This window comes from Alexandromys fortis, unplaced genomic scaffold (assembly GCF_014885135.2).
Source record: "Alexandromys fortis isolate MF-2015 unplaced genomic scaffold, M_Fortis_MF-2015_v1.1 scaffold_17, whole genome shotgun sequence".
NCBI lineage: Eukaryota > Metazoa > Chordata > Mammalia > Rodentia > Cricetidae > Alexandromys > Alexandromys fortis.
In genome coordinates, this window is record NW_026067896.1 from 8636485 (window position 1) to 8660084 (window position 23600).

The window sequence follows — 23600 nt, forward strand, 5'->3', positions numbered from 1 at the left end:
GGAGAGCAGACACCCCGCAGACACACCTAATTGGCTAACTTCCAAAACATCCTCAGGCTTCCTAGAGCTTTGATGAAGCGTTAAAATCGGGTTTTCAGGGACTGAATGTCTTTTCAGAAGGGTGATAGATCCTCTTGCCAGGATAAAAAAAAAAAAAAAAAAGACTAGAATGAGCCCCGTAGCCTACACCTGCCATCGTTCACTTTATTTAGACAGCAATAGGTTGATGAAGAAGACTCCTGCTTTCTGAAAAGGAGGAACAAAAAAATGCTACTTATCACAAACGGGTCTCTAGGCTGTGTCAGCAACACTGTGGGCACTTGCCAAGGAAAATGATTTAGCAGGTGGAAAGTAGTTTTATAAGTACATTTCCACCCCTCCCTGGTGGAAAATAAACGGTGGCTCAGACGCTAGCTAATTTATATTAAGCAGTATCAGCAATGTATTTTTGTAACTTTTGGAGAACCTGGTCTACAGAACTAGTTCTAGGATAGCCAGGGCTACACAGAGAAATCCTGTATCAAAAAACCAACCAACCAAAGCAAAGAAGCAAACAAATTCCAAACAAACAAACAGTGCCCCCCCCCAAAAAAAAACCTTAGTGATTTAGATGTATTTAGAAACACATGGATAGTTGTTACTAGATCACACAACACAGGTCCAGATAATGCATTCAGATTTCACCTGTAGCTGTAGAACTTATCTATGTCACGGCAAGACAAATTTCAAAGTCATTTACATAAGTTAAGTTTTTCAAACTGTGATCACTGGAATGGTGATTGTTTCAGGCAGTGTGTGTGGGTGGAAAGAACACAGAGTGTGAATCAGGCTTAGAAGACACCTTCCCTAGTGAAACAGAAAGGTGTCTAGGGTTTCCATCTGTGGCTTTTCCTGGGGAGATAGGAACAGACGTCTGTTCATCCCAGATAGGGCATGGATGGTAGATGAGAAACAATTCTACTCATGTCCAGCTTGTTGAACCAGTGGGTTTCTTGGGGTTCCTTACAGAAGCATAGGTGTCCCAAGCCCAAGGGCAGCTGCATCACCTAAACTCATCTCAGCATGGGTGATGAGTCATGGAAGTTGCATCCCCAGAACTCATTGCAAAACTTTCAGGCGGTTGCATTGAAGGGGGTCTCTTCTCTTCCGAAATCGTTTATTGTTCTTATAGCACAGAATACGGGGAGAGGCCTGTGAATCTTGCAATTTCCTGAACTTCCTGAATATTTTAAGTTTTTTTTTTGAGATTCCTAGGCCTTATGAGCTCTTCTCCTCCCTAGAGGAGGGGATGTTCCAGTTTAGAGTAACTAGTCAGAACTGCCCCACCAAGTCTTGTATAAGACCAGTTACCTGAGTGAAGAACATGGAGCAATCAAAAACACTTTCCTAACAGTTTTTCATTCCAGGATTTTTTTTTACTTGGACTTTCTACACTTAAAAAATTTCCACTGTTATGCCGGTGTGATTCCATTGCACTTACAAATATCTCATATTGCCTCTTGCACACTCTTCTGTTGTATGATTACAATATTATGCTCTTAATGTGAGCATATCTGTGTGTGCTAAATTGTGTCTCCTCCTTCCATTTTCTATCCTGATTATTACTTGTATAAGGTAGAGGGTTGGGGTGGAAACTATGTAGGCTCAGAGATTAAAAAAAGGAATAAAAATCAATAATAGATAATTTAATGTGAATTTATTCACAGTAATAATAATAGTGGGTAATAGAGTGAATACTTGTGAGCTATCATTTATGGATAATTTACATTGGCATAGATTTTTGTATATTAATACAAGTTCAAATTATATTTGTTATTTGTTTACAGTATTTGTACACTTATACAAAGTTATTCTTTCAGATTGTATAATGCATGTTTCTACCTCTGTTTAAGACATTTCGTATCTTGATACAACTTTTAGGATATATTTTCATATTGCATTATATATTATTCTTACCTTTGATCAAGATACTTACACATTGTTTACATTTTGAGGTCATTGTCCTCATTTGCGGCACATTTGTTTACAGGTTTTGTAATATTCTGATATAAAGTCTTAGTCTTTAAGTTATACAGATATTAAATGTTATAGGTAAATAATTATTCATGTTTGTTACACATATATTCAGATTTATTAGGATCTTTAGATACATAGGGATTGTATTCTGCCTAGATAGATAATTTTCAACTACTACAAGGAACTGTAGAACATGGCATTTAAATAACTTAGGGTTCTGTTGACATGAGACATGATTGCTCCTGACAGCACCAATCTATTCCTGAGAGAATGTTGAGCACCAAAGACACTCCACTTGGAGTTTGTTTTCTTTTTGGCACAATTGGCCTTTGGGCAAGGAACTGCCCATGCCTCAACCACTGACAAAGTACATGTTATCCAGACTAGATAAGCAGGGCATGAGGAAAAGAACTGCCAAATCTTGCCAAGACAGGGTAAGACAGTTCTGAAAACTTTTCTGTCTCTGAAAATGGTCTGTTAGTTACTCTAGGCCTTAGCCAAAGTTGGTTGCTTTAACATTGCCAATGAGACTTTGGGTGATTGCCCAGATAGCCAGTTGTCTCTGTCATATACTCCTTGCTTTGGAAACTGCTTGATTGCACTTCCTGCCTACTCAAGTAATATTATTTTCCTTTTCAGGACTTCAATAGGGTTGAAGATTAGTTAGTCATAGCTACCTTCCTCTTAAGATTTAGCCAAGCCTATTTCTGATGCAAGAATTAGACTCTTTAGAACAGAATGTTTATTAAAACATTTATCATGTATTCCTTGATTAATATTGTTTATGTTGGTTGTAATTTTATACTTGGTATCGGTTTCTATTGTATATAGTTTTGTATTGAGTTTGGATGGCTCTTATTTAGATAAAAGGGGGAGGTGATGGGTCAACCAATTATCATTAAGAGGTGGGACCAAGTTAGGGTATGGCTTTTTGGGACCTCAAGAAAATTGGTTCAAGGCACAGGTGCTCTTTCTCTGTGGTTCCCTCACAGAACAGCTGAACTTAGACTTTTGTTCCTGTTTCATGAGTTTCCCCCTTATAATAAATAAAAATATAATTGTTTTATCTTTTAGCTAGCCTGGTTATTTCTCAAACTGAGATAATTCAACACATGCCTCCTTGCAATCTGACACAGCAGATGGAGGGGAAAGGACCCTGTCTACTATTGCCTTACATCCTATTTTTGATCAATCACCACCCCCAAGTTTGCTCCCCAAGTTTCTGTTTGTGGATTCTGTCTTCCTGTTTTTTATGCTCATCATAAATATAATTATTATATTATGTTTTTTATTTGTGTGTACGTGTGTGTATGCATGTGTGTGTGTGTGTGTGTGTGTGTGTGTGCATACTACAGCAAGTGTGTGGAGACCAGAAGACAACTTGTAGGAGTTGATTTTTTTGCTTCCACCATGTAGGTCTTGGGGATTAAACTAAAATCCTTGGGCTTGCAGGCAAGTGCCCTTACTCATTGCTTCCTACTTCTGATGCCATACTCCAGTGGTGTTAGAGTTCACAGTAAATTATCTGTGTTCTGAACTTCCATCGCATTCCACACAGCACAGCTCGTAGCCAGTTCACTTGAATAGAAATCCCTTGTCTTACAGATACTGTCTCAGTTCCTTTGTCTCTCATATCTTGCTGTGCTAGAAAATGATTGGAAATAAAACATAATACACTCCATTCTTTAGATCCTAAATTCCTTGATGTCTGTTCTTTTTCGTGGAATGCTTTTCAGATTTCAGTGATTGCTGGGCATCTGCTGTGTGGAGAAATTGTAATTACTGACCCTGCACATCCCTTGGAGGTTCACAGAGTTCTTCCTTGTCAGATAATGCTGTGATTCTTTTCCCCGGACTGCCTGGTTGGGTAGCCATTGGAGCATAAGAAGCACCTGTTTGTGTGATGTAACATAGTATTGAGTTGAACTGAACACTCTTGTGTGGACATCACTTCCAGAACTTAATTTATATTTCGATAGTTTGGCTTCATAAATACATCTTTCTTTAGTAAGTCTTTCAAAAAATAGGCTATGCAATAGTCTATTAAATTCAAAGAAGCCCTCAATTAGTTTGAAAAATTTAGAGATTAATATCGCTTTCACTGAGGCTGAGTTCAGTCTATTAAAACTGGATTTTATCTTAATTACAAATGGCTAGTTTGGATCGATCATGTGGAGGTTTCTGAGACAAATATTTTAAAAGATTAAATAGGGAAAAAATAGTAAGGGATGGATGCAGTAGCAACCTGGTGGAGGGGGCCGCTAGTTAGTTCCCAGTCGCTTAGCCCCAAAATAATCACACAGAAACCATATTAATTAAAACACTATTTAGCCCATTAACTCTTCATAGCCTACCAGCAAAGTTTCAGCATGTTTGTCTCCAGGCAGCTTCATGGCTTCTCCCTGACTCTGCCTTCCCTCTCTCAGCATTTAGTCTAGTCTTCCCCGCCTACCTAAGTTCTGTCCTGCTATAGGTCCAAAGCAGTTTCTTTATTCATTAATGGTAATCAGAGCATACAGTGGGGAATCCCACACTGGCAACCTTTTATTTCATGTCATTTTTATTTGACTTATATTCATTTCAGAGAAGAATAGTTCAAAGAGGCAATGAAGGCAGGATGGAGTGGTAATGACCTCGGTTCAGAGCTTTAGGAAATTGAGAAGCAGGAAGAGATAAAAGGGAAAATTAGAAAGAAGGTCTAGATTTTATCTTCTTGTTCACTTTGCATGCCAGACATATATTTTTTAAAGGGCATAAAGACATAGAAACCATTGGTCTAAAATACTGTTGATTCAGTAAATAACTTCAGAAAGCCCAGGGGGTGAATCTGTGCCTGTCTGTGCCTACTACCTCATCAGAAGTGAGAGTGTAAGGGGGGAGAAGTGGCTTAGTGGAATTTGCTGTCATTTCTACTTTCAGTGTCTCACTGTGTTATACAAACAGAAGAGCCTTACAAAGATTTCTACTACAGTGATCTTATTTAACATATGAACATAATGGGACCTAGAGGAGATAGGGTCGTTGACAAAAGCAGATGTTTGTCAATTCACTTGAGTGTCATTTTGCCGTGTAAACAGTGACAATAATTAACATTGAGCTATTGCTCTGTGAAAAGCAAGTAACTGTGGCTTGCAAATCTCTAGGTCCCTTACTGCTGAGATCTTAGAAATGACTAGATACTTTAAAAATATTAGCAAAAATGATGAGTTTAGTCATAAAAGGGTAAACAGTAAAAAGACAAAGTAAAGATTAATAGGATGAGTGTTAAACTCAGCATAAGACTTCATCCATACAGTCACAAAGATTGCAGATCTGGCAGAATAGTATGGAGCCATTAAATCAGAATTCAAATCCAAGTGAGTTTCTGCCTAGTTAGGTACATTTGACAAAACTTATTAGCTTCAGTTCTTTTAACAGGCTTGTCTTAAAGTGGGAAAAATAATTTGCTCACAGCCCTGTTTGTACCCACATAAAATGTTTAAGACAGTGGGTAGATGCACTGGGACATGTGTCCAGTGATTCCAATTTCCCTGAATCCATGAGCTGGTGTAATCAATTTCCTTCTTAACTGTGGCACACACTGAGGGGTTCACCTCCAATGTGCAGATTAGGGAAACGGTAGTGAGCTTGTCTAGCACAGTGACTTCCATCTTCCTAGATGACTGTCTCTCTTGCTGGTTTTAGTGACAATATCAATCATGGGTGACAGGTTTACATGGCAAGGGGCAGGGGTCCTTCCTCACCCCAAAAGTTACCTGCCACTGCTGTTGTTGTTGTTATTGTTGATGGTGGTGATAATGATCAGCAGAGATGCTGATTTTCGCCTTGTTTGTGAACATGAGAAGGTAATCAATAGCTGGCCTACTTACCTGCAGCTACTGTTCTTGGTGCCCCCATTGGCTACAAGGTTTACCTTTACTCAGATAGCACCCCAAAGTCAAAGGCTACCAGCTCTAGTGATTCTGGTTAGTCCTTCTACTTTCCTAAATTGGCAACTATATGAGCTGTAATCTGGGACCAGGTGAGGCAAGATAAGAAGCGCAAGAAGAAAGCTTTCCCAGATGAGATTTTGGACCATCATCCATGCTTACCTGACTTGCACCTAGCCTACTCCTGTTTCCTCTGTGCTTTAGACAGTTTTGTTCTATGGAGTCAACCATTCTCCCCCATTTGTGAAGATGATGCAGGCTCAGGGACACTGCCAGAATTCCCCGGGGATTTGGCATCGTGCACCCAAAAGAGTTTTTAGCTTCAGAGTTTCCCATCAGAGCTCTCTTTAGTGTTTCAATGCGTTGCATTGTTTTCTTCTCGCCTGTCACTGCACCTTACCGCTTGAAATTTTGATGCATGCAAGGCATAACAATTGCAGAATATGACACTACTTCTCACATACACTACAATTAACTCAATTCTTTCTTCCTCTTGGACATTTGACGTTCTCGTCGTTGTTCCAACATTATCTGTAGCACTAAACACACTGTTTTCACTGACTGCTGTGAAAATATTATTAGTGACTTCTTTCCCAATTGTCCTTTCTCTTTTTAAAAAATTTCCCCCCAGTATTTGAAAGAGTTAAAGTGGCTTCCAGAAGTGCTTGATGCTCTGGGAGAACCGGGCTCCTGGTGTCTGATTCATTTTCTGCGTGGGAGGTGTGCAGCTCTAACCTTGTCACTGACAGGCAAGTTCAGACTCTTCTCATACCGCAGAGAAGTCTGTCCTTGCAGCTTTCGGGGGCTGAAGCATAGCCGTCAGACTATATATGCTCTTCCATCAACCCGCTGGTGCTTGTTGGCACCATTTCTGCCTTGCATTGGGCAACTTGCAATTTCCTTTCTTCATCCAGACTGTCTTAAAAAACGGCAGGTTTTATTTAGATGGCACATGTGCTGCAGATCCATCTTGTCTAGGTTTGACTGTGATTGTTCTGTCGTCCAGGGCAACAGAAGCAATGCTGTAGAGGAAAATGTTTGCCTTATTACCTGACCAAAGTGAGTGTACAGTTACGGTGATTTTAGTTTTTAGATACATTGGCTGCGATTTGAGAAGCAGCGTCTGAAATAGGTTAGTGAGTCACCATGGGGGAAAGGAGGGAAGGTTTGATCTTAAAGGAGGATGCTGCATGATGAAGGATGCTGGCTGATGAAGGATGGCAGCTTTTCCTGTAGGTCAGGCGTCCACCGTGCTGGAGGGAATCACGTTCATTACATTTTGCCTCTCTGTTCCTGTTTGTCTTCGCACACCGTGTGGTTTCAGATTTTACTTTTTTCAGTTTCATGTTCAGCTGCCCTTTCCAACTGTTCACTCTTCTAAGTGACAGATTTTGGGACAAATAGAAATTGTAGAGACAAGAACCCTAAGTGGGCTACCTCTCAGGATTTCATAATTATCTAAAGGCTGGTTCTTACAAACCATCTGTATGAGTAAAAACAATTAACATGACAAAAAGGATATTAGCGTTCATTTAAGCCACTCTCCCACCCACGAGCAAAGCTCATCTATGATGTGCAAATGGGGATAATTTCTGCTTTAATTCTGTCCCTAGATGGAAGACATTTATCTCATCAGAGAGCTCATTTATTCTTAGAGACTTATAATGAAATATTTTATTGGATGTGCTTGTGGACATCTGAAATCCCGGCGCTAAGGAAGCAGAAGTATCATTAATTCAAGACCAGACCGGGTTATATACAAGATTCTGTCTTCAAAAGAGTCTCCTTTCATCTTTTCTTGACTTCATTGGCTTCTTTGGAAATCAAAGTCTGCTATTATGTGAGATCTCTTTGTGTTATAATTAGAGACACGTACATTCTCAATGTCTTATTCTAGAATTCTGTTGATGGGCTATGGTGCCCTCATTTATGAGAATTATATTTAAATTGGTCATTTTATTAGATTCTGTCTCAGGCTATGCGTCTTTAATAGGAATATAGTTTGTAAAAATAGACAGAAGCTTATAATTTACACAATTTACTGAATGCATGATTGAAGCATGAATGTTATGAATGAAATTGAGGCAAAAATAAATGAGAAAGAAATTTCAATATGTCATACACAGAACAAAAGGCAGTCATGGGTTTGTAATACCTTCTGTATATACAACTGACTGACCACACCTAACTCATCTCCGCCATCTAGGCATCATCTGTAATTTGAAAGATTATTTGAGATGTCTTCCTACTTTTGAACTTTTAAAAAATCTTTTCTAGTTCTAACTCTATAGAGAAAATTGTTTTGATACTTTTGACCTTTTTTAGTGAACAGAATTTATCTTTCTAAAAGAAAATAACTACTTAGTATTTCATGTTATTTCTTATTCAAGTTATCTGGCATCAAAATAGCAAACCTCTAAAGACACAAACAATAAAGGCCTATGTGACTACAAAGATGGCTCTATGGGTAAAGGTGATTGTTGAACATGAATGATGAACCTGGGTTTAACTCCCCAGAACTCATGTAAAACTGGACCCATAAAGTAAGTACCCGTAAGCTTAGTGCTGTTTGTACGGGAGACAAAGACAGAAAAAGTGTCTGGAAACTCATGGTGTTCGAAGCAGAAAAATAGCAAAGAGACCCTATTTGAAGCAAGATGGAAAGCAAAGAACTAACAATGCCTGAGTGTGTCCAATGTTCGTGACACACTTACTACTGTATATAAGTACCTGCATTCACAACCTTGGAGGCATGAGGGCACACACACACACACACACACACACACACACACACACACGGTATGATACATACTTTGTGTTTGGTCTTTTTATACAAACTTTAAATTTTCAGTGATCAGATTTACATATAAAATGCACAAAGCACACAACATACATACATGCATGTTTCCTGCAGTGGACAGCATACTTCCACATTTTTTTTGCATTTGTGAAGTGTGTATCCATGAAGAATATATTTTGCAGTTTTGCCCATTTGGGTGTTAGTTTCATACTATTATGTTTTCTATGTTCTGTGGATGACTGCTTCTGCCCAACATTATGCTTGCGGGATCCATCCATAAGGATGAGGGTAGCACGGCTGCTCATTTATGCTTACAATGTAATGCATGTGTATCCTGCACTTTATTCAATTCACCGATGACACAAAATCAGATTCTGTCTAGTTTTGGATTTCTTTTGTTTCATCCATTACAGACAATGCTGCTAGGGATATTTTTTCTCTTGTCAAACGGTGTGCACTTCTAAGAGCTCTCTTCTGTGTGAGTCCAAACCTGAAGGTGCTGCATTGCAAGGTATGTGAGTTTTCGACAGTCGTGAGTCAAATCCTGAAATAGATTATAACACGCAAATGCTCCCCTCACTTTCTACGCAAGCACAAAGTTGGTTTTCTCACATTTTACATGGTCCTGTACTTCATGGTGCTTTTAAATTGTATATCCAGTCACTAAACATCTAAAATTTCTAATTATTTTATGACCATTTTCCCCTTCCTCTTCCTCTTCTCTTTGAGGCAGAGTTCCAAGTAGCCCAGAATTGCCTCAAGCTCACTATGTAGTAGAACCAGTCCTTGAACGCCTGATTCTTTTGCTTCTGGGCTCTGACTACTGGGATTACAGACTTGCATCACTATGCTGTAGGAAATGGCAATGTATTATAAATTATTTCATATGTATGAGGTTTTCAGACATTTGAAAATTTTCTTCTTTTGTTTTTTTAATCCATCATTTGATTTCCATGTCTTTGTAGTTTCTAAAGTTTTATTTGTGACTGTTATCTNTGTGGCATCAGTTCCTTCCTTCTGCGAATAAAAGTTGGGCTTCCAAGCTTGTGTGTAAAGTGCTCTCATCCATTGAGTGATCTCTCCAGGCTGGGCCCAGGCTGTTTTCTGTGTTTCTGTTGTCCCGGAGAATGGTATTTTATTTATTTATTTTTTTTGAGAATGGTATTTTAAATGATCAGAATAGTTTGAAGTTTCCAGAACATTTAGACCTTCCTAAGTCAGGTACACACTTCATGCAACCACACTGAAATCCAGAACATTGGGCAATGATTAATTTTACCTTTTCTATTAAAGTGACAATAAATACTCTTCCCTGAGGACAGCAAGTGTGGCCTTTTAGTTTCACGGAAGCATCAATGGCAGAGTTGGATATGGCCTTATTATTTGCTGTCATGTCAAAGGAAACTTTGCCTAACGCAGCATGACATATATTTTTTCCTCAACTTTATTCACAGAGTTTAATGTTTCAGTTTTTACATTGAGTCTGTGATCCATTTTGATTCTTTTTGTGTAAGATCTAAGGAATGGGAGCTAGCTCATTCTTGTGACAGTGGATATCCAGTTATTCCAGGACCATTTGTTGAAAAGATGGTTTTTCATTAATTTATCTGACATTATTGTTGAAATAAATAAATTTTAAATATAAGTGTTTATTTCTTCATTTTCTCTTTCATTAACTACTTTAGCTTTGTTACAAGTTTAGAAACAGCAGTTGTTGCAAACCCACTAATTTCTTAGTTTCTCTTCTCTTCCTTCTCACGAGGGTGGGGAGTACATATGGGAGATCAGACTCAATCGTTTGCCGCCAGGCAAATGCTCTATCATTGAATTATATCACTAATCTTATATAGATATCCCTTTCATGTTAATGGTAGTATATGTTTTAGGATTCTCACAGAAATATTCGTGAGGATTTTAATAGGGATTACACTGAATCTATTGAATAATTTGGAGATTGTTGTCCTCTTATAATATTAAACTTATGATTAGTAATTATGAGTTTCTTTCCACTTATTTAATTCTTTAATTCATCTCAACACTGTGTTATAACTTTTAGGGTATAAATTTGTACTTCTGTTAAATCTTTTCACAATTGTTTCATTTTGTTGCATATTTATTATGAACGGAAGTACTTAGTTTTCTTTTTCTCCCTTTTTTCTTTCTTTCTTTCTTTCTTTCTTTCTCTCTCTCTCTCTCTCTCTCTCTCTCTCTTTCTTTCTTTCTTTCTTTCTCTCTTTCCTTTCAAGACAGAGTCTCTTAGTATCACATAGTCTGTCTTTGATCAAGCTATGTACTGTTACTCCCTATAGTCCTATCTCCTCCCAAGTACCAGGAATACAGATGTAAGTTCCCATGATGGCTATAAATAGAATATTTTACTAACTTCGTTTTTGTATTCTTTTCATTTTTAGTTTATGTAAGTATTATTGATTCTCAGAAGCAAGCTCTCAACATTATAGATCAGTCTGGCCTCAGTCTCTAAGTCATTTTGCCTCAGCTTATCTAGTATTGGGATTATAGGTGTGTATCACCATGTCTGGCTCTGAGATACTTTTCTAACTTAACTTCTGTTTTCTGTCTGTCCTGCTGTCTTTCTGTTGTCTGTATCGTTTCTGAGCCTGCCTTACCTACCCAAGTAAGCACGCTAAATCAGATCACTTGTGAGTCCTGCCTATGCTAATTTTGCAGAGCTAATGTAGGGCCTAGGTTAAGTGCTGTATTCAAAAGGCACTGGGGAGCCTTATGGGTGAAATAAGGCCCAGGGAGCCAGAAGGCTGAGCAGACGTACACTCCAGGAGTTCAGCTTACTGGTGAGTTCAAAGGTGGGTTATTAGAGTCTCATTTAGATTCATTTCATTGAAGGCATTTAATTTTATCCATTTGATAATAAAGCCCCTAGGATTTCATGAGCTTTAGATGAGGAAACATCAGCCTTGGGGAATTACCATTGCCCGTGGCTTCAGGAGGAGCAGCTGTGTCTCATCCCCTCCTGTTATCCTGCTAGGAAACTTCTCCAAAAGTTTGCAAAGGAGGGAAGAGGTCCTGAGAGAAAGTAAGAATCGGACGTCACCATCAGTGTGAGAGCTCTTGTACGGGGGCCAGGTCTGTTCGACATCCACTCAGGCACGATGAGCAATTCCCCATAATTATTTGGTTCGAAAGTGTTTGTGAGAAACTATAGTTTAGCTCCATGGACTCATACCTAGATGTATAGAGCACTACAGTCTTTTTGTGCACCATAGAGATGAGAAAATATGACTGCACGATCCGTGGTCACCTGATTATACAGTTGTTTGCAGAAATTAGCAGAAAAAGCAGTATTTGTGTGTACCTTTTCAGTTTTCTTAAAAATGAGAAATTAGATCAAATCTGATGAGTTTTCTGCCTTCTCTGCACATGCTGAAGTACAATTTTCCTAAAGTAAATGAGACACCATTATGCTTAGAAAACTTTCTTTCATTCCTGTGAGCTGCTGTTTTATCTATGGCCTCTTTACTGTTCTAGTTGAGGAACTGATTTGGGTAAATTTTTAAGATGTCTTAAAAACTCTTCTCTGTTTTGATTAGTCTGATAAGATAATTTCTTTTTAGACAAATTGTGGTTGGGGAAGAAGGTAAAGGGATGGGGGAAGGAGGGAGAGCTTTTGATCTACACTAGGCTGTAGGTCTGTCTTCTCTAGATATTTTATGGTAGGTCTTATCTCCTGTGCCTCAGTCACTCAAGAGTGGAGAAAAATGAAAAGATCCCCAATTCTCCTAACCAGTAAAAGGTGTGCTGCTCTGACCGTTTGCCAGGCTGTGGTGCTGCTGGTTCAATTTCCAGCCTCTTCATTGCTTCTCCTTCTGTAAAATTATTTTCTCTTTTTTTGTTTGTATCTCTCTTTACTTTCATCTTTTCTCATTTTAGTTTGAGACACAAAGACCTTCCACTTGCTGCCCTGGCTCTATCCTTTTGTGAGGATAGTAAAATGCATGCGCCCAATCGGCATCCATGCTATTTAGTAGTCAGTTAAAGCGCTGTCTAGTTAGTCACTTTTTGTAATTTGGGGCGTGGTTTGCAGGTAGAGCCTTACACATAACGGGCGAGAGCTGAGCTGTGCGCCCAGTGCCCTTTGTTACTTTTAGTTCTGAGTCAGGGCTTTGCCAGTCTGGCCAGGACTGACTGATATCCCCATAATTGAGGCTCCAGGGGAGCTGGATGCACAGGTGTGCATCATCAACCCAGTCCACAGAGCTTCAGATTTTGAACGTCTGTTTAATTACTAACTTTTCTCTATGCCAGTCATTCAAAGGTATTACTTTTAAATCATATAAATGCAGGAGCTTCAGTAGAATGTCTGTTAAACAAGCGTTATAGATCTTTTGTCTTTTACATACCCGTGTGATATATTCTATTTGGAAGATATAGTCATATTATTTTGTCTTCCACTTTTTTTTCCCAAGTGATCCTTATCTTTCCAAGTCTATGTAATGATACTTTTCTAAACTTGATTTTCTTTGTAGATGCATGCACATCCCATAAACAATCTTAATCTTAGATTGTGTAGGTTAATTTCAATGCATGTACTCCTGACTTTCCTTCATTAGAGAGATACATTTGGGAGGGACCCGGTATTCATGTAGGTTTGACTGCTGACGGGAATGATTTCCAAAGAAATACACTTATGAACAAGGTTGCTAAGTAAAGAACAGGAAACTAAATGTTTTTATAAGTGAGAGAATCAAAGTATCCCCTCCAATTTCATTGTTCTCTTTGGCATTATTTTCAGTCTTTGTGGGTGAGTACTAATAGATAGTTTTCATCTTTTCTCAGGAAACATCCAGAGCATCACTCAAAAGGAAGCATCCCTCTCCAGCCTCATGGAGAGAAACCATGAAGAAACCCCCAAGGCCAGGCTCCTCTACCAGGAGGTCTGCCTGGCAGCTCAGCGACTCGATTTCTTCCTTGATAAAGGAAATGCCCACAAAGAAGTGTTCAAGCCTCACATCCTGGCTCTCAGAGAGATGGTTCAGCAAGCCTGCATTAAACTCATGTTCCTGCATCCGGTGGCTTATGGTAGGAAGGCGGAGGAGCTCTTATGGAGAAAAATCTACTCTGACGTCATCATGCTGCTCATGAAGACCAACAAGAAACAAATGGACACTTTCCAACACTGGGGCGGGCCCCTGCAGGCTCACCTGAAGGCTGGCCTCAGGTTCTACGAGCATCTCTTCCTGTTCCTTCAGGGACACTACGAGCTGAGATTACAGAGCTACATAGACTGGCCTCACAGCGCCATCCACTTGATTGGCTGTAAGAAAGTGGGACCCACATCAGCGGAAGAGGCTTCCTGGGCCCGCATGGCCTGCCATCGCTGCCTCCTTTACCTGGGAGACTTGTTCCGCTACCAGCATGAGTTCCTAGACCTGGCCACCAAGAACTTGGCTGAGAGATGCTATTATAGGGCCTTGTCAGTGGCCCCGCATATGGGAATGCCCTTTAACCAACTGGGCGCGCTCATGGGGAGTAAGTATTATGACCTGGAAGCCACATACTTCTATCAGCGCTGCCTCCACTCGGAAGTGCCTTTTAAAGGAGCGGCTTGGAACCTCAAACGGCTCTATGATCATGCGGGAAAGAGGTATAGCTGTCTGAAGAGGTACCAGGGAAGGAAACTGTCCCACAGCCAGAGGCAGTGTTGGGACAACAAAAGGCTTCTTGTCAGCTTCCTCTACCTTCAGAGCCTCTTGCAGCCTAAGAGGAAATTCAAAGCCGCAAGGCTGATAGCCCTGTGCCAACTGGTTCTCGAAGACTTTCGTCTCTGTCTTTCCTATCGGCCACGCCAATCTGTCCAGTGCCACACTTCCATAGACGATAAGCCTCCTAAAGGGTATCTTTTTCTCCCGGACTTTCTCATTTTCCACATGGTGGTTCTTTGCCTCATGAATGTGCACAGCCTGAAGAAATCAGGCTCAAAACAACACAAACCAGCTGTTATCTTCACCCTGACTCTTTTCTCTCATCTAGTACAGCATGTGAACACACGGATCCAGGCTGAGCTGCAGAGGCGGAAGCTGACTCCAGAAGATGCTTCTTCCCGTGAAGGATGCTGGGAGGAGCCTGGAAAGCAAGATCAAGATTTTCCATCTCCCGGGCTCCAGCACAGCAACTCTCAGAGAAGTCAGGGCTGGTCTGGTATTTCTAGGGAGAGTGAGTCTGGCTTTCCTTCCGGCTGTGACTCAGATGAGACAGAGGAAGAGGAAACCTCATCTTTAAGTTCCCAGGTCCAATCGGACTCAAGCAGTGAAGCGTCCCACTCAGATGCAACAGATGAAGAAGGAAGTGGCTCCCTGAGTTCAGAAACAATTCAGAAGGGTGGAGGTACATCTAAACCTACGGCTGCTCACCGTAGAAACAAACTGAAGGCGTATATACCTCCTGACAGTCTCCTTGACCTCTTGAAAACAACTCTATCTTCCAGCTTGCCAGCTCCTTTGAGTCAAAAACTCCAAGGAAAACATGGCTTGCCCTTCGCTTCCGTCTTCAGTCCTAACGTTCTGACACCTCCGTCTGAGCCAAGCCCTGCTCTCAGCAGTTCTTTGTGCATCGAGAGCGAGATGAGCGGCTTTCCGGACACAGAGTTCCATGTGGGTTCCTCTTGGGAGCAGAGGCCCTCCGTTGCCCAGAAAAACAATCTCCAGACCACCCAATGGAAATTGGACATTCTCTCCGAAGAGGGACTGTTGCCCACCATCAAGGTGATCCTGAGCTGGCTGCACAGCAATCACAGCCTCCTCTCGACACAGCGGAAGAGTATACTCAGCTTATGGGGCCACCTCTGTGTGCTTCTGAACCTGTTGCCCTCGGTGGGGGACCTGCAGCATCCAGGCCTTGGTCTGTCTCACCATCTCCAGGACTTACTGCGGAGCTGTCAATGGCCACACACTCCCAAGTACCTTCAGCTCCCCGAAGACATTGCCCTGTTCCAGCCGGTTCCTCCTCAAGTGTCCCAGGATAGAGCAGACGTAGGGCAGGATCTGCCTTCACTCACCAACCGGGAGGAAGTTATCGTTCGCATCTGTTTCTTCAGAAGTTTTGGACACTTTGCAACCAGACTCCCAGGACAGTTCTTGAGCTTCGATTCGAAACTGGGCGTCTTTGTGAGCAGTACCCTTGAAAGGTCAGAAAACCCACTTCAGCAGCTTCCGAGAACAGCTGCACGAATTAGGTTTTCCAAAGACATAGTCCAGCTTTGGCTTCAGCGTGAGGTGGCATTGCTCGAGAAGACCCTCCGGGGTCCCCAGACTCGGTCAGTATTGACCCCTTACCTGTTCCCTGACCCCAGGGCCCTCTGCGAGCACCTCCCAGTCATACAGAAACTGGCCACTAGTGCTAAGTTTTTTCTTATCATACCCAAGGTTGTGGTTGACACACTGTACATCCTAAAATGGGAAGACCGCAGAGCCCTGGCAGCCATCACTTTCCTGGAAGATGAGTTAAAGAGAAGGAACCAGTACATTCTCTGCCAGTCCTTTGTGTCCAAGAGGTTGGTGAGGCCCAGAATGACTAGACCAGATTCTGATGCCTGGGATCTCTACAATATTCTTGGGTTCTGCAAAAGTCTGCTGGACTCTTCCAGGCCAGGGGTATTGGATCCCAGCAGCATGGTGACTATCATTACGGGTGTCTGTTTGGACCGCCCTAGGAATTTCTCGTACCCATTGCAGTTGGTGCTGGGGATGGCAACTGAAGCTGGCGTGGAAATCAAGAATATCCTGAACTTCCACAAAGAGTGGAAAGTGATCAGTTGATGAGTTTTACATCTTCCTGTTCTTTGTCCTCCAGTGCTCATTGTTCAAATTCAGTGTGTTCCTTTGTCATGGGTACCTAACGCTGAGGTAGGCAATGTGTTCATGAGTATTTGTGTCTACCTGCAGGTAGATTTGTAGTGTACCAGCTTTCAGAGGCCCTCCTGTGTCCTTCTTGGCCATCTTAGCTCTGTAGTATGCTTCCTCTGATATAAAGCTCAAGATTAACTCACTGGTAAATGATAAAACAGCAGATTCAGACTGTGTCTATACTTTGTGGACATTCTGTGATTTACTTAGCTCTGTTTTGTGACACACGACTTTTATGTATATTGTTTTATTATGGTAGGGTCAGGTCTGTTGTTGAAGGCATGTCTCTGCCATCTATGAAACTCAATAAATAAAGCTAAAATTTCATGATACTGGTAACGCGGTTTATTGATTTTCCTGGTCGTGTCTACGTAAGCATGATTGAAATAGCTCCCAGGACTGGAAGATTCCATTCTGCTTTGGGTAAGTTGGGAATTGCATATTATATGGTACAATATTAGCCTTTTAACCTACATCTACTGAAAAATTTTCAAATATCGTTTTTATGGAGATGTCCCTTGCTTTTTCCTAGCTGCACGGTTTCTTTTTGGAGCTGGTTCTCAATCTCCTGCTTCACCTGGAATCTAGGAAGCAACTAGAGTACTCTTTCAGGATCCCACATTATGGAGGAATTCCTTCCCTCTGTCCTATAACCTCCTCATAAACTCAGCCTCCATCCAGTTGCCCCCTCCCCATGTCTAGAAGGCCCACCCTTAGCTTCTTCATCACTCCTGAATTCTTATCATATTTTTCAGTAATTCAGTGCCTCAGCTTGTTCTTCCACCATCTCAAGTTTTAAACTGCTTTCATGCTTTATTTATATGCATTAGAAAATTTTTAGCAAAGTAAAATAAAAAGCTCAAATATCATCTCTCCCTAACCTTACCATTTCTGATACTTTATTTACACTCTCATGCTTCTCCTGAACACATAGATTTTTAAAAATCTATCATTAATTTTGGGTAAGGATGTTTTCTCTGTGTGTACATATTTATTTTGAAGGCATCTCCTTTAGCACACATTATCTATATAATTCCAGTAAGTCTATTGCATTTGAGAACAGTTTTGAACTCATTTACCTTTCTTTTAATGAATGGAGCAGTGGACGCTTGTCAGTTTGTTATGTGTTCCTTTTGCTTCGGTTGTCATTCCAGTTTGATATGAGCATAAGCATTCTTCTTCAAAGACCTAGAAGAGTTTAGAAGAGCAAAGCAGAGATATCACACACACACGATGGGAAACATTACGTTTGTTGATGCAGCAACCTTCTCTATAATTTAGGCTGGGCTTTTCCTAGTGATGTATCTTGCAAAGCTTGGAACCTTAAGCTGGCTAAGAATGGTAAGAACATGAAGAAAGGAGAGACACAGGCACAGAAGAGCTGGTATCAGGTGGGCTGTGTACACTCTGATGGGGGATTAACTACCTCTGCACAGGGGAACCTCAGGCACGTTAGACAGGAGTTGGCTAATCTTGATGGGAGGATTCTCTAGACGAGTACTCTTGGGCTGTAAACAATCCAGGAGGATAAAGCTGCACTTGGTAGTTCTCACATAAACTGTTCAATCATTTGTAGACCAAAGAGAGACTTGGACCAAAGAAATGTCCATGCTGAGTCTGACCCAAGAAGGCTTTGCCACTTCCATAGGTCTGAGGCTGCGCCCATGTCAACAACACACATGCACTCAGGATTTCCTCTGATCCCCACACCATAGGCCAGGCTGACGTCAAAGTCAGAACTCTCCTGTCTCAGCCTCCTGAATGCTGGAATTACAAGTATCTCATAGTTTGGGAAGTTATATTTTCTCTTTTCCCCATTCACACTATGAACTGTAAATTACTGGACTTTACTTCCTTTGTCCTCCATTTACACATTATGGCTGATTTTAGATATCAAGAAAGACTGGCTTCCTGAACTACCAATAATCTCAAGACTGCTATTTTCTAAAAGGCTTCAAATATTTCAAACAGCCACACACACACACACACACTTTTTGTTTGAATATTTCAAACAGCCACACACACACACACACACACACACGTTCTCTGGATCGTTTCTCCTTTAAAGTCGTGGTTTCTCCAACAAACGTTAATCTAGTAAGTTACATTTACTTGCTTCACTTTCTTCTCAGATATTTTTTGAACCTTACATTCTGGCTTCTGTATCCAGCACTCTGTGGGAAATTCCCTCACCAAGGTAAGTCCCATGCAGAACAGTTGATTTTCTGTGTGGGTGGGGATAACGTGCAAGAGTGCTTAATTCTCTTTCATGAGGGCCCATGTGTAATTCTTGGCAAAAATTTTCCAGTTTATTAGCCTGGAAACTCTTCAAAAGAAGAAGAATCAAGCTTAGTATTTGTCTTCCTCTAACAATTTCTCAAGTTTCTTCTTCTCATCAGTGTTTGATATATGTTTCACATGATTCTGCACCTTCCTCCAAGAAACAAAGCTTTGGGGCTCAGAAATCCATTGGATTTCAAAAGAGGAATCCTTTGAATCATTCAGAGAGTACATGGAGTTCAGAGAGTCCAGTCCATGCTTGCTTTGTCCTTGGTGTTTGAGCAGAACATTATTGTGGTAGGAGGTTGTGCCACCACCCAGGGGAACGAGAAGTCCTGACACGGTTTTCTGAAGAAGGTGGGATTGTTCAATGCATGAAAGAGTGTGATCAGATAAAGCTTCTGTTTCAAAGGTCATGGAGGATGACCTATGAGCCAACTGCTTTCTAACTTTCTTACTCGAGACTGTAAGAAGGAATCATATTTCTATAGTCAAAAAAAGTGAAGTCAGTACAAAACCCTGCAGCTGCTCAATGATGTAACTCAATCCCCATGCTAGTTATAGCTAGCTGTCAGTCTGTCGTAAGCAGGTCTAGATCACTTCTCAGCACCACAAGCTTATGACAGTCAATGACGCTTTATGATGTCTCTGTGAATGTCAGGGATAGCTGAGATCAACTTGTGAAGAGCAGAAAACAGCTGCCCTCTTTCCCTATCCTATTGGTCTACCTTTATCTACTCTGTCTCAGAATAGGCAGCATCATTGGAACCTGACAGTCGATTTCATCTCTGCCTTGAGATATTAGCCTGAGAGGAAATTGTTTTAGGTGTGAAGACACTAGGTTGTCTTTACAAGGAAAATTTCATGTTTCGGTTGGAATAAGTTTAAGGGTGAGCTATGTTTAGATGTTAACTACAGATAGATAGCTCTTATATATATTTGCTATAGTGTATAGATTTCTAGACTACAATATGTGTTTTATAGGAAGAGAAGCTTCTTGGTAACCTACTCTTCTCTAGTATGCTCTGTTTGCTCATGGTGAACAGAGGTGCAGCTCCTTTAAGAGAGGCTTTCTGACTCAGCATTAGCAGCAAAAACCTTGCAGATCTTTAAGAAGCTCTGTAACCAAACACTTAAATAGTAATTATGAGTAGCCAGCAGTAGGCTTCTTGGTGGTGGCGTGGACCTGGAAACTCCACAGAGTTGTAGCAATAAACATGGCTCCTTCTAGTACCTCTGCCATGAAGTTAGACTCTCAAAAAGCTAAGGAATGGAGTGGATTCAGCTGCCAAAGCCACAGCTGTAATCCTAGCCATATGGTTTAGCAGATTAAAGACTGATGTGGTCAGAAAAAGATGGAGTTATATAGTAAAGACAGATTTAGGCAAAAAAATCCACCCCTTTAAATGGTTTATAATGTGTTTAGAAATATATGTAGGCTTAGGAGAGAAAAGAAAAAAAATAAAGAACTTAAACAAGAAATAGTAGTCATGTGTGGCGGCACACACCTTTTTTTCTAGTACTTGGGAGGCAGAGACAGATGCAGGCAGATATCTGTGAGTTTTAGGCCTTCCTGGTCTACAGAGTGAGTTCCAGGATAGCCAAAGATACACAGAGAAACTCTGTCTCAAAAAAAAGTTAAAAAAATAAAAATAAAAGAAATAAAGTAAAAACAAACAAACAAAAGTCACATAAAGATGGAAAATACACAGAGAATCTGGATATTGTATGTTATTATGCTGTTTTGAATTGTTTGACTACTGAGGAAGGAGAAACAGGTCCTAAAACACATTCGATTTTAAATGCTGCTGGATTAATCCAACCTATATATTTTGAAAATACCTTGACTTCAAAATTTAAGTCAAAGATATGTTACTTTGGAGAAGAAGTTTTACTTTTTGTTTCCACAGGAAACGAGATACTGTGGATTCATTCTGTGTTAAGAAAAATAAGGTTTGATCAGCAAACACCACCCTAAAAAATCTCTGGTAGGAACAGATGGCGCAGATGATCCAATATTTCAGAATACCTCTGTTGTAGTTTCCTCTGAGTTCTACATTCAGAACAGCTGTAAGACTGCTGCTTGAGCTAATTCAGTCTCACAGAATACTCGAGTCAGGATTTGACCATAATCCTAAATTTTCTCTGAGTCCCCATAAGAATATTAGTAATCCCAATCAGCAAGAAATAGCCTAGAAAACTATGCCCATATTCCCCAAAAATGGATTATGGATGTTTGTCGTTGTTTAGTGTGTTGGTTACAGATTGTTATGGGTAATGGTCAGGAAAATTGCTAAACAAAGAAGATTAGATTCAGGGTCTTGTTTTGAAAGGAAAGAAAGGAAATGCTGTGGGATAATGCGTTTCTACACTGTAAATATTTGTCACTCTTATTGACTTAATAAAATGTTGATTGGCCAGTAACCAGGCAGGAAGTATAAATGGGGCAACCAGACTAGGAGAATTCTGGAAAGAAGAAAGGCCAAGTCAGTCACAAGTCAGATACAGAGGAAGCAAAATGAGAATGCCTTACTGAGAAAAGGTACCAAGACATGTGGCTAAAACATAGACAGTAATTATGGGTAAATTTATGTCATAAGATCTAGTTAGTAATAAACCTTAGCAATAGGCCAAACACTTTATAATTAACATAAGTCTCTGTGTGTTTCTTGGGGACTGAATGGATGCAGGACCAGACAGGGCAGAAACTTCATCTATAATTTTGCCCCTCTCAGTTAAAGTGTAATAAGAGCTCAGTGCACACACATAAAGTCCATATGTTTTATGTAAATAATTCAGGGCTGATTAGCTGTAGTGAATTTTTCAAGTTCTGGCCATCATTTCTGTTCTTTGTATACATTTCTTTTCATATTCAAGCATTTGCAGTGAATGTTGGCCTCCCAGGAGCTTGATGGTTGTGAGCTGCTATTTTAGGTTTTGGGAACAGAACCTGGGTTTTCTGAAAGAATCATAAGTGCTCTTAACACTGAGCCATCTCAGCAGCTTCTTTCTAAGGAATCATGATTAATTTGGTTCATTTCTTTGAATTTGATTTCTTCAGATACAATCTATTCCAAAGTATCAGGACAGTTGAATAGAATAACGTGGAAACTTTATAATGAAATGAAAATATCACTGTTATTTTTGAAGCTGCTTCCTACATGTGTGCCTTATGGACCCTTTGTCCATGGAAAATGACTCATTCTCTTATAAAATCATATTTATATCATTTTGTTGATTTTTATTCTTTTTATCTTGGTCTTTGAGTAAAAGAAGAAACTCTTCTTTGCTAAAAGACTAAGGAAAATATATATCCATTTCTGTTTAATTTGTTGGATTAAGGCATATGTATATAAAATATGACAACTTTCTATTAGGTATTTTATTACATAGTCATTTATTGTCTTTGTATTGATGTGTGTCAGCGATTGAGGTTTAAATAACCGTAGAAATTGTTTTGCTCATTAACATCACTGAGTTTTATTTTTTAAAGTCATATGAAATAAGTTTGTTACATGATTTAATTATGTTGTATGTTTATATATAAGATATCCAAAGAGAAGATATGATAGTCATAAATAGTTTATAGATAAATGTTGTTGCATTGGATAGTTTACACTGGGAACCACATGGCCATTTACAGAGAAGTGCCCATATATGTCCATATATATATGTATATATATAATGTATGTGGTTTATTGTTTAGATGTATATAAATAGGAAACATTATATGACAAGTTAGCACTATGCCATTTTGAAATGTCTTCACCAAGGACAATATTAATGTCAACGCACTACAACTTTAAAGGAAAGTAATAAAACTGATGATTGTCAAATTAAGTTATATCCATAAAAATGAATCAATCCTATTAGAATTTTAGAAATTCTGAGTCCTTACTTCAAGTGTCCCAGGTGAGGACATGTGCTTTGGTTACTTTCTGCTGCTATGATAAAATACCTAGCATGTGTGTTTTAAGAGGAGAATGTCTTATTCTGGGCCCAGTGTGAAGGCCCCACCCATCAAGGTAGTGATGGGGGCAGGAGCCGAGGTTCCATTGTATCTGTACTGCAGATACAATGAGTGGTACTTTGCCCAGTTTCTTCTTTTTATTCACCCAGGTACCACAGCCCATGAAATGGCACTGCCTACATTTAGGGTACTCTTCCCTTCTCATTTAAATCAATCTAGAAACTCCTTCAGAAATTCTTACATAGATTTGTCTCCTAGGTAATTCTAGTTCTATCAAATTAACAATCATAATTCATCATCACCTTGGTACTGTTTGGTCTTTTATACTCAGCTCATGCTTACGTTTGTTATCAAATAAAAATAGGAGATAATCAATTACAGGTGGACTTCCCTGAAGTTAGTGTGAACTAAAAAGCAATTGGTCCCAGTAGAGGGGCTTGTCTATCCTGAGAAGAGAGAACTAGTTCCATTGCACAAGGTAGCCATAGTCTAAAACAATTTACTATAGAGTACAGAATAACACGTATTAGTCATTGATTTCTGATTTACAGAAACTGTAAATGATTGAAAGAGAGGGAACTACTAATTGCACTAATTCAACCACATTATTTATTATATATCTAGCAAGTGATTCTTTTTTTTATTTTTTATTTTTTTTATTGAGAATAAGAAAGAAAAAAAAAGTTTCCGCCTCCTCCCAGCCTCCCATTTCCCTCCCCTCCCCCCTC

General features: G+C 39.9%; 1 protein-coding gene across 1 annotated transcript in view; it reads left to right on the top strand.

The window, feature by feature from the left end:
- LOC126514224 (nonsense-mediated mRNA decay factor SMG5-like) overlaps nt 1-16844 on the top strand; it is an 84143-nt gene extending 67299 nt beyond the window's left edge. The window contains exon 5 of the mRNA XM_050162984.1: nt 13558-16844. Coding sequence (XP_050018941.1) covers nt 13605-16535 — 2931 coding nt within the window. The 5' untranslated portion in view covers nt 13558-13604 and the 3' untranslated portion in view covers nt 16536-16844. The remainder of the gene's footprint in view (nt 1-13557) is intronic.
- Nucleotides 16845-23600: the final 6756 nt, after the last annotated feature.